Source organism: Poecilia reticulata, chromosome 17 (assembly GCF_904066995.2).
Source record: "Poecilia reticulata chromosome 17, P_reticulata-male-v2, whole genome shotgun sequence".
In the NCBI taxonomy this organism is placed as follows: domain Eukaryota; kingdom Metazoa; phylum Chordata; class Actinopteri; order Cyprinodontiformes; family Poeciliidae; genus Poecilia; species Poecilia reticulata.
Window position 1 is genome coordinate 2,092,851 of NC_088846.1, and position 13,519 is coordinate 2,106,369.

A 13,519-nucleotide genomic window follows, 5' to 3' on the forward strand; every position below is an offset into this window, starting at 1 on the left:
TATTGGTTGTTTTATTGCACCACAAGTGGTCGTAACACATAAATATATATTTTGATAAGAAATAAAAGCATATATATTTAGTTTTTCCTTTTCCTTACACATGAGTTTCCGTCAAGTAATGTATACATTTTCTTTTTAATTTCCACTAAACATGCGTTTTTGTCAAGAAAAATAGATAATTTGCTTAGTCTTTTTTTGCTTCTCCCTTTTCCGCTCGCTGTATTTCTGCTAGGTCTTTTCCCGTTTGCTACGGAGCCCCTAAGGGGACATGGAGAAGAAAAAATAGGAAAGAAATCCCGACTTATTATCTCGAGATCCCGAGAAACTAAGTCGAGATCTCGAGATCCCAACTTATTATCTCGAGATCCCGACATCATAACGACCTAATCACAGTGATGGAGGACACCCACCCATGGGGTAGATATATAGATTTTTATTTCGAGCTTGGGCTTAAGTATAAACACATTAAATCAGTGCTTGACAGCAGACATGGATTTTGTATTGGTGAGAGACATCTGAAGAGAGTTTTCAGAGCGCGGGGACTCATTCGGCTCAAGTCCTTTTCCGACTTGGCAGTTTTGGTAGAATTCATTAATAACCAGCTACAGTCCTCTGGACAGCTTCACGGTTACCGATGGATGTACGCTAAATGCAGAGAGCATGGACTTCGTGTGAGAAAAGATGTGCGCTTGGTGTTGAAGAAATTGGATCCCCAAGGGGTAGCACTGAGGCAGGCAAGATGTCTCAGACGGAGAAGTTACTTCTCAAAAGGACCAAACTTCATCTGGCACTACGACAAACTTAAACCATATGGAATATGCATCAACGCAAGTATTGATGGGTTTTCAAGAAAAATAATCTGGCTTAATGCTTACACAACAAGTAATAATCCAAAGGTATTACGGGGGGTATTACATCGAAGCGGTGCAGCGTTTAAATGGCTGCCCTAGAGTTGTACGTGGTGATCTTGGAACCGAAAATGGCCATGTGAGAAGTTTCCAGCGTTTCCTTGTACCCACGGAACCAAACGAGACCCTTGACAGTTACCTGGAAGGAGCAAGTACAGCTAATCAAAGAATTGAATATTGGTGGCGTTTCCTTCGCAACTAATGTGTGGAGTTCTGGTTGTCCCTTTTTGGAGACATCAGAGACAACGGTTACTTTGATGATGGATTTTTAGACAAAAACCTTCTTCAGTTTTGCTGCATGGGGATCATACAGGTGAGTTAATCTTAATAATTTATTTATGTTTGAATAATAGCAAACTGAGATCCTAGAGGGATTACTTGTTTTTAAACACAGCGGATGCTGCGCAACTTAACTGTAGCAAGAGCCGGTAACAGGTGTTATGCCCAGAAAAGCCCGCCTGCCCAAATTTGCATCCCCTGTCGCGGGAGCGCGCATCGCTCTAAGCTCTCGCATATTGACGAGGAAACGGATAAAATATGACCGAAGAGGAAATTTTAAAGATATTTGTAACATTATCACGTTTCCTAACCATGTAATCCCTAATACGGTGGGTTTTATTTCGCAAATTATTTGAAATAAATACGGTTTTTACACTTTTATTGACACATGTGAGTCGAACTTTTTTTTCAGTCCGTGTCTGTTGTAAACGTTCTCCGCAAATGGTTTGAAATTCTCTGCTTTGTCTTTTGATATAATAATAGTTCAAAAGCATTACAACAGAGACCCATTATGTAGAACATTTTATATCATGCTTCACTTCTGTTAATGTAGGAGGAAATGCAACTTAATTTATGAGCCTAAAAATATTTGCATCCGTCTTGTTGATAAAAAACCTATAGCATTAGCTCAGAGAACAAGTGTATTTACGTAGAAGAGATTAAATCCTTTCAGCTCTTTATTTCCCCCAATTAGCACAGGGATGCATGTTTTGGCAATATAGAGTTTGAGCCTGCCACAATATGCATTCCTTCTCTATTCCCCTCAAATATTATCCTATCTATATAAAACTTATACCAGCAGTTCTTGGAACTACTCAGATTATGTAGAAAAAGTTATTTCACTATTAACTCTTGAATTCTTTAAATTAGCACAGGTATGCGTTTTTGGGCAAAATTTCCAGCCTGCCAAATATGCATCCCTTATCTATTCCCCTCAAATATTATCCTATTGATTTAAAACTTATACCAACACTTCATGGAACTACTCAGATTATATAGAAAAAGTTATTTCACTCTTAAGTCTTTATTTCTCAAAGTTAGCACAGGGATGCATTTTGGGGCAATATGGATCCCAGTGCTAATTTGAAGAATTAAAGAGTTATACCAGCAGTTCTTGGAACTACTCAGATTATGTAGAAAAAGTTATTTCACTATTAACTCTTGAATTCTTCAAGAAGAATTAGAGAGTTAAGAGTGAAATAATTTTTTCTACATAATGAGAGTAGCTCCAAGAACTGCTGGTATAAGTTTTAAATCAATAGGATAATATTTGAGGGGAATAGATAAGGGATGCATATTTTGGCAGGCTGGAAATCCATATTGCCCAAAAACGCATCCCTGTGCTAACTTGGAGAAATAAGGAGTTAAGAGTGAAATAACTTTTTCTATATAATCTGAGTAGTTCCATGAACTGTTGGTATAAGTTTTAAATCAATAGGATAATATTTGAGGGGAATTGATAAGGGATGCATATTTTGGCAGGCTGGAAATTTTGCCCAAAAACGCATCCCTGTGCTAATTTCAAGAATTCAAGAGTTAATAGTGAAATAACTTTTTCTACATAATGAGAGTAGCTCCAAGAACTGCTGTTATAAGTTTTAAATCAATTGGATAATATTTGAGGGGAATAGAGAGGGGATGCATATTTTGGCAGGCTGGAAATCCATATTGCCCAAAAATGCATCCCTGTGCTAATTTCAAGAATTAGAGAGTTAAGAGTGAAATAACTTTTTCTATATAATCTGAGTAGTTCCATGAACTGTTGGTATAAGTTTTAAATCACTATAATAATAATATTTAAGGAGAATATAGAAGGGATGCGTATTTTGGCAGGCTGGAAATTTTGCCCAAAAACGCATCCCTGTGCTAATTTGAAGAATTCAAGAGTTAATAGTGAAATAACTTTTTCTACATAATCTGAGTAGTTCCAAGAACTGCTGGTATAAGTTTGATATCGATAGGATAATATTTGAGGGGAATAGAGAAGGGATGCATATTGTGTGCAGGCTCAAAATCTATATTGCCAAAACATGCATCCCTGTGCTAATTGGGGGAAATAAAGAGCTGAAAGGATTTAATCTCTTCTACGTAAATACACTTGTTCTCTGAGCTAATGCTATAAGTTTCATATCAACAAGACGGATGCAAATATTTTCAGGCTCATAAATTAAGTTGCATTTCCTCCTACATTAACAGAAGTGAAGCATGATATAAAATGTTCTACATAATGGGTCTCTGTTGTAATGCTTTTGAACTATTATATCAAAAGACAAAGCAGAGAATTTCAAACCATTTGCGGAGAACGTTTACAACAGACACGGACTGAAAAAAAAAGTTCGACTCACATGTGTCAATAAAAGTGTAAAAACCGTATTTATTTCAAATAATTTGCGAAATAAAACCCACCGTATTAGGGATTACATGGTTAGGAAACGTGATAATGTTACAAATATATTTAAAATTTCCTCTTCGGTCATATTTTATCCGTTTCCTCGTCAATATGCGAGGAAACGGATATTGCAAATTTCCGTTTCCTCGCGCTCCCGCGACAGGGGATGCAAATTTGGGCAGGCGTGCTTTTCTGGGCATAACACCTGTGCTTGCACACGCATCCGCTGTGTTTCCAAACAAATAGTCCTAATGTAGTTCATTTGACATTCAGATCAAGTAATAAAGTCATACCAGAACTCTGGAGAACTCAACAGAATAGCGAGATCAGTCTACTTTGGACCGAGGTCACATTATGGGTTCCAAAGTGTGGTTATATTCTACAAAAAAGACTAGGACCCAAACAAAGCTTGAATCACAATAAAGGGAACAAATCCTTCCAACGTCCCAAAAAATTAACACACATCATGCAAATGACTATCGAATGTTAAGTGTTTGACATGTTGCTTAGCCGTGATCCTCAGGGAGGTCTGAAGGTCCCTGGGGGAGGCATGGCCTCTGGCTCTTCTGCCAGTCAAGTTTAGATGCTTCCATATGGTTATTGTTTTAATATCAGCTCTGTACCGTATGAATAGTATCAATCTCAGTTATATGTAGTCATATTCAATAAATTAGAATTTGGGATGAGTATTGTCAAATTAAAAGCACTTTAAAATAACCTTAAAGCAGTTTAGTGTTTTTATTGGTGTGATGTAATATCCTAATCTAAAATGTTATATTTTCCTTAGCTGTAAGCAAGACATCATTTTCATTAACACATAAGTGCTATGTGTTAAGTCCACTAGTTTAAGCAGTGGACTAAATAAATCAGTATGACCATGATTTGATCTTGCATACTTGAAGTTGCTTAGCCTTATCAGATGTTTAAATAACAATACACATATGATGATGTGTTTAACCATAGCTGGAGACACTGTAAGTCTTGAAAGATTTTTCCTGAGATGTGAAACATGCAAAATTGTGTTCACAAACATTGTTGATGCGCAAAAAGTTGAATTTCATGTTAAAATTGTAATCTAACTGCAGGATTCTTCTTTTTTAAGCCACCTTCAGTTTTGTTTGAATTGAATACAACATGGTGCAAATTTTAAATTAAGGACTTTATTCTCTAACTCATTGAGAATTGATGAAAATCAAATCAATAATTAATAATCATAATGAAATTGGTATTGCAAAGTTTTTAGGAATTCCTATCCCTATTATGACTCTTATAAGTTACTAATTTTAAGACAGATGAGTATATATGATTCTCATTTTCATGTGTTCTTTGTGACAGGATGAGCTGGATGATACTGCCCAGGTTTGGAATGCACACTCCATCAGGCCATCAAACAACAGAAATATCCCCAGTGGTTGACCCAATGTGATGTATGCATTACCTGAGCTCTACAGGACAAGATACTTTCTTTGCTTTGTTGAAGAGGAACATGTTGAAGTATGCAAAAATGAGTGCATTTCTCGACTGACCAAACCATGTGATCCAGATGTCTTTGACCTCTGCAACATCCTTATGGCAGAGTCCCATCTGACCTTACCCACAGACGCTTACCAGGCTTTGAACTTGTATATGCATCTAAGAGAGGCAATCATTGCATCACTTTAAAATGTGCTGACTGCAAGGAAGAACATTTTTCAGCACCTTTACAAGCCAACTTTGAATGGCATGCAGATGTAAACAAACTGTGTTTCTTTTCTTTCAAAAGTATTTCATTATGTTTTCTAGAAGGGACAATGAAGAAATGTATTAGTTCATTTGAGTTTCATGAACTGTCAGTTTATTTAACTGGTTCTAACCATTTTGTAAATATGTAATATCTGTTTCAGATCAAAATAAACTTTGTGAAAGCAAAGATTTACTTGTCAAACAAAGATAAACATAAAAGGAAAAGAAGGGTGTTTTAGTATAAAAAATATTTATCTGAAAATGTAATTCTGTGATCAAAACAAAATGCTTCTTTTAAGTGATAAACTGTTCTGCCGTTCTATTTTTAAAATGAATGTTGCATTAATTAACTTTTTAAAATCTGAAATGCTAAAAAGAAAGGAAAATATTTCAAACAATCAACATGATACAAAGCAAAATGCATATTTCTTGCCTCTGAAGTTAATAAGGGTTGTAAACACAATTATGAACTTTTTAAAAAATCTGTAAAAAAAACATTAAGAGCTTAAACAGTAAACCTTACTGAAAGAACAAACTCGGCTTAAAGCAACATTGCACAGAGGCTACATCAACAGATCGGTCTTGTAGTACAGCATCTTGAAAGAAAATGAGAACACATTTCTGCTTAATTACAAAAAAGGGGTTAGAATATGATAAAATCAAAGGAGCACTTCTTCATACATTGAAAAACAAAATCTTACCAAGTAATTCTGGTCTAGTTTCTAGTGAAAATATCCTGTTGCACTTAAAATAAGACAAATTAACTTAAAAGTAACTTTTCAGCAACATATAGTTTTAAGTAAGTAATTCCTTAATATTGATGAGAAAGTACTTGCTCTATTGGCAGATAAATTAACTTATAGGAAAAATATCTTATTATAAGTTAAATAATCTTCCAATATAAACAGTACTTTTTGATCAATATTAAGGAATTATTTACTTAAAACAAGATCTTAAAATCTTGTAGAAAAGTAATTTTTACATTAATTTGTATTATTCACAAGGTATCTTTGAAAATAAATACAATTCAAATGTAAAGTAACAAAAACATACAGCCAAACCATAAGAACATAAAATCAATTGCTGTATGACTGAATGCATTAAATATGTAAATATGAAATTTAGAAAGAAAAATTGCATTCAAAATTTCCAACCAAAACACAAAGGTGCTGTAAATACCTCCCATCAACTTCAAATTATGTCCATTTCAAAGTAATTACTGGAAAGGATGTTGTCGAACTCTGTGCGAAAGTCTGGGTAAGAACTATAAGTGCCAGGAAGTTCTAGGGTAGCTCCACAGGTGCGAGCAACAGGCCTTCTGTTAAGCCCAATTTCAGTGTTGAAACTAATGAGAATTTTGTCAACACAGATTACAGAAGAGCCGGTGCAGAAACGCAGTATTTTTTCGGCCTTGTCTTCATCAGCATTTTTTACAAAACGTTGAAGGTGGTTAAAGGTTGTCTGTTCTCTCTGGGACAGCGTCACATTTGCTTATTCAAACAGCTGTAACAGTCTTTTACCTGAGGCCTTCTTTTTTTCATACAAAGACAACAGACTTTTCTTGTCTGCAAGTTCCACTTGTACACATGCCATGGATGTGGAGAAGCAATCCAATATATACTTTGGCTCTTGAAGAATTGCCTTGTGAGCCATGGTTTCAATGGCCTGCTGAATGTTCTCATTGGGAGGCAGGAAGTGGGACCCCATCCTTGTGAAGAGGTCTAGCAAGTCCTCTTCATCACCTTGATCCATGGTGCCCCGTAGAGCCTTCTCAACAGCTGATATCTCTACTAGAGGGAAGTAGTTGAGAAATGATGGGATCAATACATCATCATCCACTGATTCAATTCCATGGACACAAGCTAAAATGAAAGCTTTTGATAGCCTCACTGGAATGACTCCATGGTCTAGAAATCCTTTCACCCAAATGTGTCCAATGGCTTGCCATTCAGACTCACAAAAGTCAGGCCTCAACCTGGGAACTCGCTCTGTTTCACCCTCACACTGTTCCAAAAACTGCTCCCAAAATGCAGTGTAAACCTCCCTTGATACCCCAGCATCATCAATTGCTCTTTCATTCACAAACTCAATTTTTAAAGTCTGATTCAAAATGTTGTTTTCCATAAACACAGCCAGAAGATCTTCCACAACCTTGATCCTGCAAATTGACACATGTAGATGGTTTGCTAGATTTTCTGAGTTACCAGCTGAAACAGATTGGGGCAGTAGACAGCTTGAATTTGGGTGAGAATCTTCTGGTGGAATCAAGCCAGAGTCCTGGGTAAAAGATAAAGCAATAACCATTATTAACAACACAGATACAAATATAAGATTTCTACAAACAGATTGGGCATTTGTTTGTTAATATTCTCTTCATTACTATGTTATGATTACCAAGCTAATTTGTAGAACTTTGGAAGATCTGGTGGAACACTAACCCTTCTGCTATTCTGAAAAATATATATTCAATTCAATAAATAAAAATATATTCAATTCAAAAGATGTAATATGACCTTTAAAAAAAGGTGGTACTGAGTTGTTCATTACAGAGAAGAAAATGAGCTCTGGGTTGTGTTGACTGTGTCCATTTCACCTGGCCAGTTTGTCCTGCCTCCATATTACTGGTTTGTATTTGTGATGAGAAGAGACTCCTGGCTGAAGGCAACAGTATCGGGGAACCATGTTCAAAGGGACTGCTGAGATCGTCCTGAATGACAAAGTTGTACAGTATTGTAATATATAAAGTTATGTTTGATTACAGCACACAACACAAGTGTTAAACTATTCATACCTTTGCCTTAAGATAGATATTTATTTCAGTTGATTAAAAATACATAACAAAAAAACTATGTAAATTCTACCAAATAATATGTTACTATTTTACCTCAATTCAAATGTCACATATCACTTCTATAAGTATCTAAATCGTATCACGGCAAAGCGTTTCTGATCTTACCTGTACAACTTCTTCAGTGTTGTCATAATTTAGTGTTACGACTATGTCACTGTCATCATCCAATCCAATTAGGTCCTCTTCAGGATTCCATACAACCGTGTCTCCCTCATCCATGTGTGGAACAGATCCAGAATTTTCAGAGCTGAAGGGCTGGGGTTGCCGAGGTGTGGATTCAGAATGAGGTGGATCTGTGAAATCAACAACTCCAGAACGGTTGTAGGAAGAGTCTAGGTGATTCAAAGTTTGATCATCACAATCACTTAAATCCTCCATTTCACCAAAAGATCCTTTTCTAGCTGTTGGGGTTGAATCCATGTCATTTGGTTGTTCAGGACTTTGACAATCTTCTTCAGATGAATACTGAACTGTTTCTTCTTTCTTTGTGCAAATGTAAAACCTTAGAAGCTTCAGCTTGGTTTTTTCATAAAGATTTCCGACTCTTTCATCTAAAGAAATCAGATTTTTTTTGAAGTCACAAACTTCAAAAAGAAAGTCTTTAATTACCCCTTTGGTGGAGGTCCCATCTGGAAAAAAAAAAGCTCCTTTCCCATTTCAAGAATTTGAGAAACAGTTGTACTTTTATCCACTGTTGCATGCCTCCTTCCTCCACCATTTCTTCTTCTCACTTCTTTTCATCAATGTGAAAATGAAGCCACCCAATTTCAATTTTTCTTGAAGTCCTCCCTGCTGCCTTACTTCTTTCTCTTGCCATCTCCACCCCTTGCATTTGGAACAAACCAGATGTGCTACAAACAGCTCTTTTGGTCCTAGATCTCATTTTCCGTGCTCCAATTTTATCTCTTAAGTTCTGGAGAATAGTATCTTTTTCTGCAATAAGTGTACTTTGCTGACAAAAAGACAGAACTGCTATTCTGTCACCTTATGAAGTGATGTAATTGGTCATTTATTCGTCTGTCATTATAGACGGCACAGCCTTGTCCACCTGGAGACATAAAAAAAAAAAATCAGAATAAAGACATCCACATCTTTTTATATATATATATATATTTAGTAATAGTTGTATTTCAGAAAGCCATGCAAAAACTTCTTGTGTAGCAGTTAGGTGTCAGTTCTTCAAATACAGTGGGGCAAAAAAGTATTTAGTCAGCCACCAATTGTGCAAGTTCTCCCACTTAAAAAGATGATAGAGGCCTGTAATTTTCATCATAGATGTACCTCAACTATGAGAGACAAAAGGAGAAAAAAAATCCAGAAAATCACATTTTCTGATTTTTAAAGAATTTATTTGCAAAATATGGTGGAAAATAAGTATTTGGTCAATAACAAAAGTTCATCTCAATACTTTGCTACATACCCTTTGTTGGCAATGACAGAGATCAAACGTTTTCTGTAAGTCTTCACAAGGTTCTCACACACTGTTGGTGGTATTTTGGCCCATTCCTCCATGCAGATCTTCTCTAGAGCTGTGATGTTCTGGGGCTGTCGCTGGACAACACGGACTTTCAACTCCCTCCACAGATTTTCTATGGGGTTGACATCTGGAGACTGGCTAGGCCACTCCAGGACCTTGAAATGCTTCTTACGAAGCCACTCCTTCGTTACCCGGGTGGTGTGTTTGGGATCATCGTCCTGCTGAAAGACCCAGCCACGTTTCACCTTCAATGCCCTTGTTGATGGAAGGAGGTTTTCACTCAAAATGTGACGATACATGGCCCCATTCATTCTTTCCTTTACACGGATCAGTCGTCCTGGTCCCTTGGCAGAAAAACAGGCCTAAAGCATGATGTTTCCACCCCCATGCTTCACAGTAGGCATGGTGTTCTTTGGATGCAACTCAGCATTCATTCTCCTCCAAACACGAAGAGTAGAGTTCTGACCAAAAAGTTCTACTTTGGTTTCATCTGACCATATGATATTCTCCCAGTCATCTTCTGGATCATCCAAATGCTCTCTAGCAAACTTGAGACGGGCCTTGACATGTACTGGCTTAAGCAGGGGGACACGTCTGGCACTGCAGGTTTGAGTCCCTGGCGGCGTAGTGTGTTACTGATGGTAGCCTTTGTTACTTTGGTCCCAGCTCTCTGCAGGTCATTCACTAGGTTCCCCCGTGTGGTTCTGGATTTTTGCTCACCGTTCTTGTGATCATTTTGACCCCACGGGGTGTGATCTTGCATGGAGCCCCAGATCGAGGGAGATTATCAGTGGTCTTGTAAGTGTTCCATTTTCTAATAATTGATCCCACAGTTGATTTCTTTACACCAAGCTGTTTACCTATTGCAGATTCAGTATTCCCAGCTAGGTGCAGGTTTATAATTTTGTTTCGGGTGTCCTTTGACAGCTCTCTAGTTTTGGCCATGGTGGAGTTTAGAGTGTGACTGTTTGAGGTTGTGGACAAGTGTGTTTTATACTGATAATGAGTTCAAATAGGTGCCATTAATACAGGTAACAAGTGGAGGACAGAGGAGCCTATATTGCCAATAAATTCTTTAAAAATGAGAAAATGTGATTTTCTGGATTTTTTTTTTCCTTTTTTCTCATAGTTGAGGTTTATATCTATGATGAAAATTACAGGCCTCTCTCATCTTTTTAAGTGGGAGAACTTGCACAATTGGTGGCTGACTAAATACTTTTTTGCCCCACTGTAAATGTATGCGCACATTGTGTGATTCCAAAGAATATGTAATATTTACCAAATAATTTTTTGCCCAGTCTAATAAATGGAAATTTATATTATAGTTAGCAAATATAACAAGAAATACTAAGACCTCTTGTCGCCGTTGTTAATCTCGTGTAAGAGACATTTTACCAACTTTTTGTTATGTTTTTGAGCAGTTAATTGTTACACCAAATTAAGCGACCTAGAAATGTGCAGTATCTGCATGTACGTCTTGAAAACCAGCGAGGAGAAAAGCATTTAGCTGAGATTGTAACTTTAAGGAATCTTTACAGTGCAGCTGAAAATAGGATGTGTTTTTTTATTATTATTTTCGGGGGAGAAAAAAAGTTGAAGTTGAACACTGACAGATTGCACTGAATGCCGATGTGCTATTGTTTAAATATGCAAACCCCCTTTAGCGGGGGAAGACGGCTAAAAGGGGTTAGTCGTCTCATGATCAATGATGATTATTTATCAATCATCATCGGTAAATGATTGAGAAATGATTGAAAGTGCAGTTGTAAGAGGGAGGGCGTTCAAAACGTTTTAAAATATTTCTACCAGGTCTTGATTACAGTAAGATCTGCTTTAATATAATGAGAAAGAACCCGGATCCCAAGTCTCAATTTACGATGGCCATTATAATCCGTTACCTTACTGTCCAGTAATAACCTGTTTTCTTTTTTTCAAAATTCTACACGTCTTCTCGACAATCTAGACTTCAATATAATATTTGACCCTCATAAAAACATATTTTATTCGTAAATACAATGGTAAGAGCTTAAATTATCTTCTTGCAGGTTTGCATTGACAAATGCACTATCGCTGCTATTATGGGTCGCATAATTTGTTGTGCCGTTTCCATAGTAACCCCTTTTTTGAAGATAAATTGCAGAATGTGTCGTCAAACTTTAACAGATGAAACAAGTTTTTCTTGATAAAATACAAAGCGGTTCTTAGCTAAGGCTATCAAACGTAGTTTTTCACTGAGCGGATATTTATCAACCAATGTTTTATGCGATTATATTTACCTTGTCTCTTTGCATGTGTAACATAGTTAATATTGTATTGAATTCCACTTGTCATTACTTTCAAGTTTGGGTTCATGTGTAATGGGTGAAACAGCACCCCCTCTTGGTGGTTGGCAGGATTAATTATAGTGAACATAGACATCTCGTTGCCAGTTCATGAGAGATGGGCGCGAGGTAGGTTCACTGAGTCTAACGCTCCAGTAAAATGTTATGTTAGTTTGTTGCTAACATGAAATGCTGTTCCTTGTAAGGTGCTGAACCCGCTGTGATGAACCTGATTCCTGATTAGTCCATATTCTGTTTTACACAGGTACATATTTTTTTTATTTCTTTATATTTCTGTCTAATATTAATGTATTAAATACGGCTGTTGGCCAGTTCATGAGAGATGGGCGCGAGGTGCTGAACCCGCTGTGATGAACCTGATTCCTGATTAGTCCATATTCTGTTTTACACAGAGATAAACGACGTTTCATCTCTTCCTGTCTTCTGGCCCTTATTAAACACAACGCAGAACTGATTCGAACTGATCGATCACGATTACCGAGGTTACACATGTGCTTGATATCCTCCTCTGGCACATCTCTGGACCGCAGAAAATGATAAAGTCGTCCTCCATAATCAATGTAGACACACTCCACCACGTTAAAACATGCCTTTTCCCCAAAAAAAAGTAACTCGCGATTTTTCAAAAATGTCACGGGATCTCAAGATAAGTCGGGATCTCGAGATCTCGACTTAGTTTCTCGGGATCTCGAGAAAAAAAAAGTCGGGATCTCGAGATAATAACTCGGGATCTCGAGATTATAAATCGGGATCTCGAGATTATAAATCGGGATCTCGAGATCTCGACTTAGTTTCTTGGGATCTCGAGATAACAAGTCGGGATTTCTTTCCTTTTTTTTTTCTCCATGTCCCCTTAGGGGCTCCGTATAATGTCTTTAATTAGATCCAGTGCAGGAAGACCTCTGCAGAGGGCACCTATCAGACATAGCAAAAACTATCCAATGGCATGATCGAAATAAACAGCAACACTTTTTAAATTCTTTTTATGTGCACTGAAAGTTGCTAAATACTTTGAAGTATTTCTTTTCTTAACCTTATATATAAATCAGCGGCAATAAGATGATCTCTTGGGGACTTCCAGTTTTCTACCATAAGCAGACAACAAAGTTCAAAGACTGTTTCAGCACAGGGATATTGGTCTTTTGGTGTACACTCCTTCCATACACACAGCGACCACCTCCATAAAAACAGGTTTGAGTCTATCCTTCACAAAAATATAAAGGATTTATTTGTTTAAAGACAGTCTGAAGTAAAGCCTAATTATGTCATCCAACTCTGACATTTTGCAGCTTCTTTCACTTTAAGAAGGGAACAGTCTTTAGCAGAAGGCCTATTTTCCTTTTTTGAGGAGTTTTTTGCTCTGGCAGAAGTTGAAGGTGGCAATTCTGTCTCCATTTTTTTCCAGCTTTGCTGAAACATCAGTCAATCTGCACACAAACAGATGAGAAAGGACAATTATTTACACTGCAAATCAACGTTAAAGTTACCTTTAATATTGTATCCTTAGGACCCTGCTTAAAGCAATTTACTGTTTTGGGGAGAATTACAGTA

The 13,519-nt window shown here is 37.0% G+C and overlaps 1 protein-coding gene across 1 annotated transcript; it reads right to left on the reverse strand.

The window, feature by feature from the left end:
- Window positions 1-5,253: 5,253 nt before the first annotated feature.
- LOC103479208 (uncharacterized) lies at window positions 5,254-12,084 on the reverse strand. The gene is made up of 3 exons (XM_081597859.1): window positions 8,255-12,084; window positions 7,892-8,005; window positions 5,254-7,575 (listed from the first exon to the last, which is right to left on the reverse strand). Exons 1-3 carry the CDS (start codon window positions 8,567-8,569, stop codon window positions 6,790-6,792), a joined length of 1,215 nt encoding a protein of 404 aa, XP_081453985.1. The 5' UTR covers window positions 8,570-12,084; the 3' UTR covers window positions 5,254-6,789.
- Between the last annotated feature and the right edge of the window lie 1,435 nt (window positions 12,085-13,519).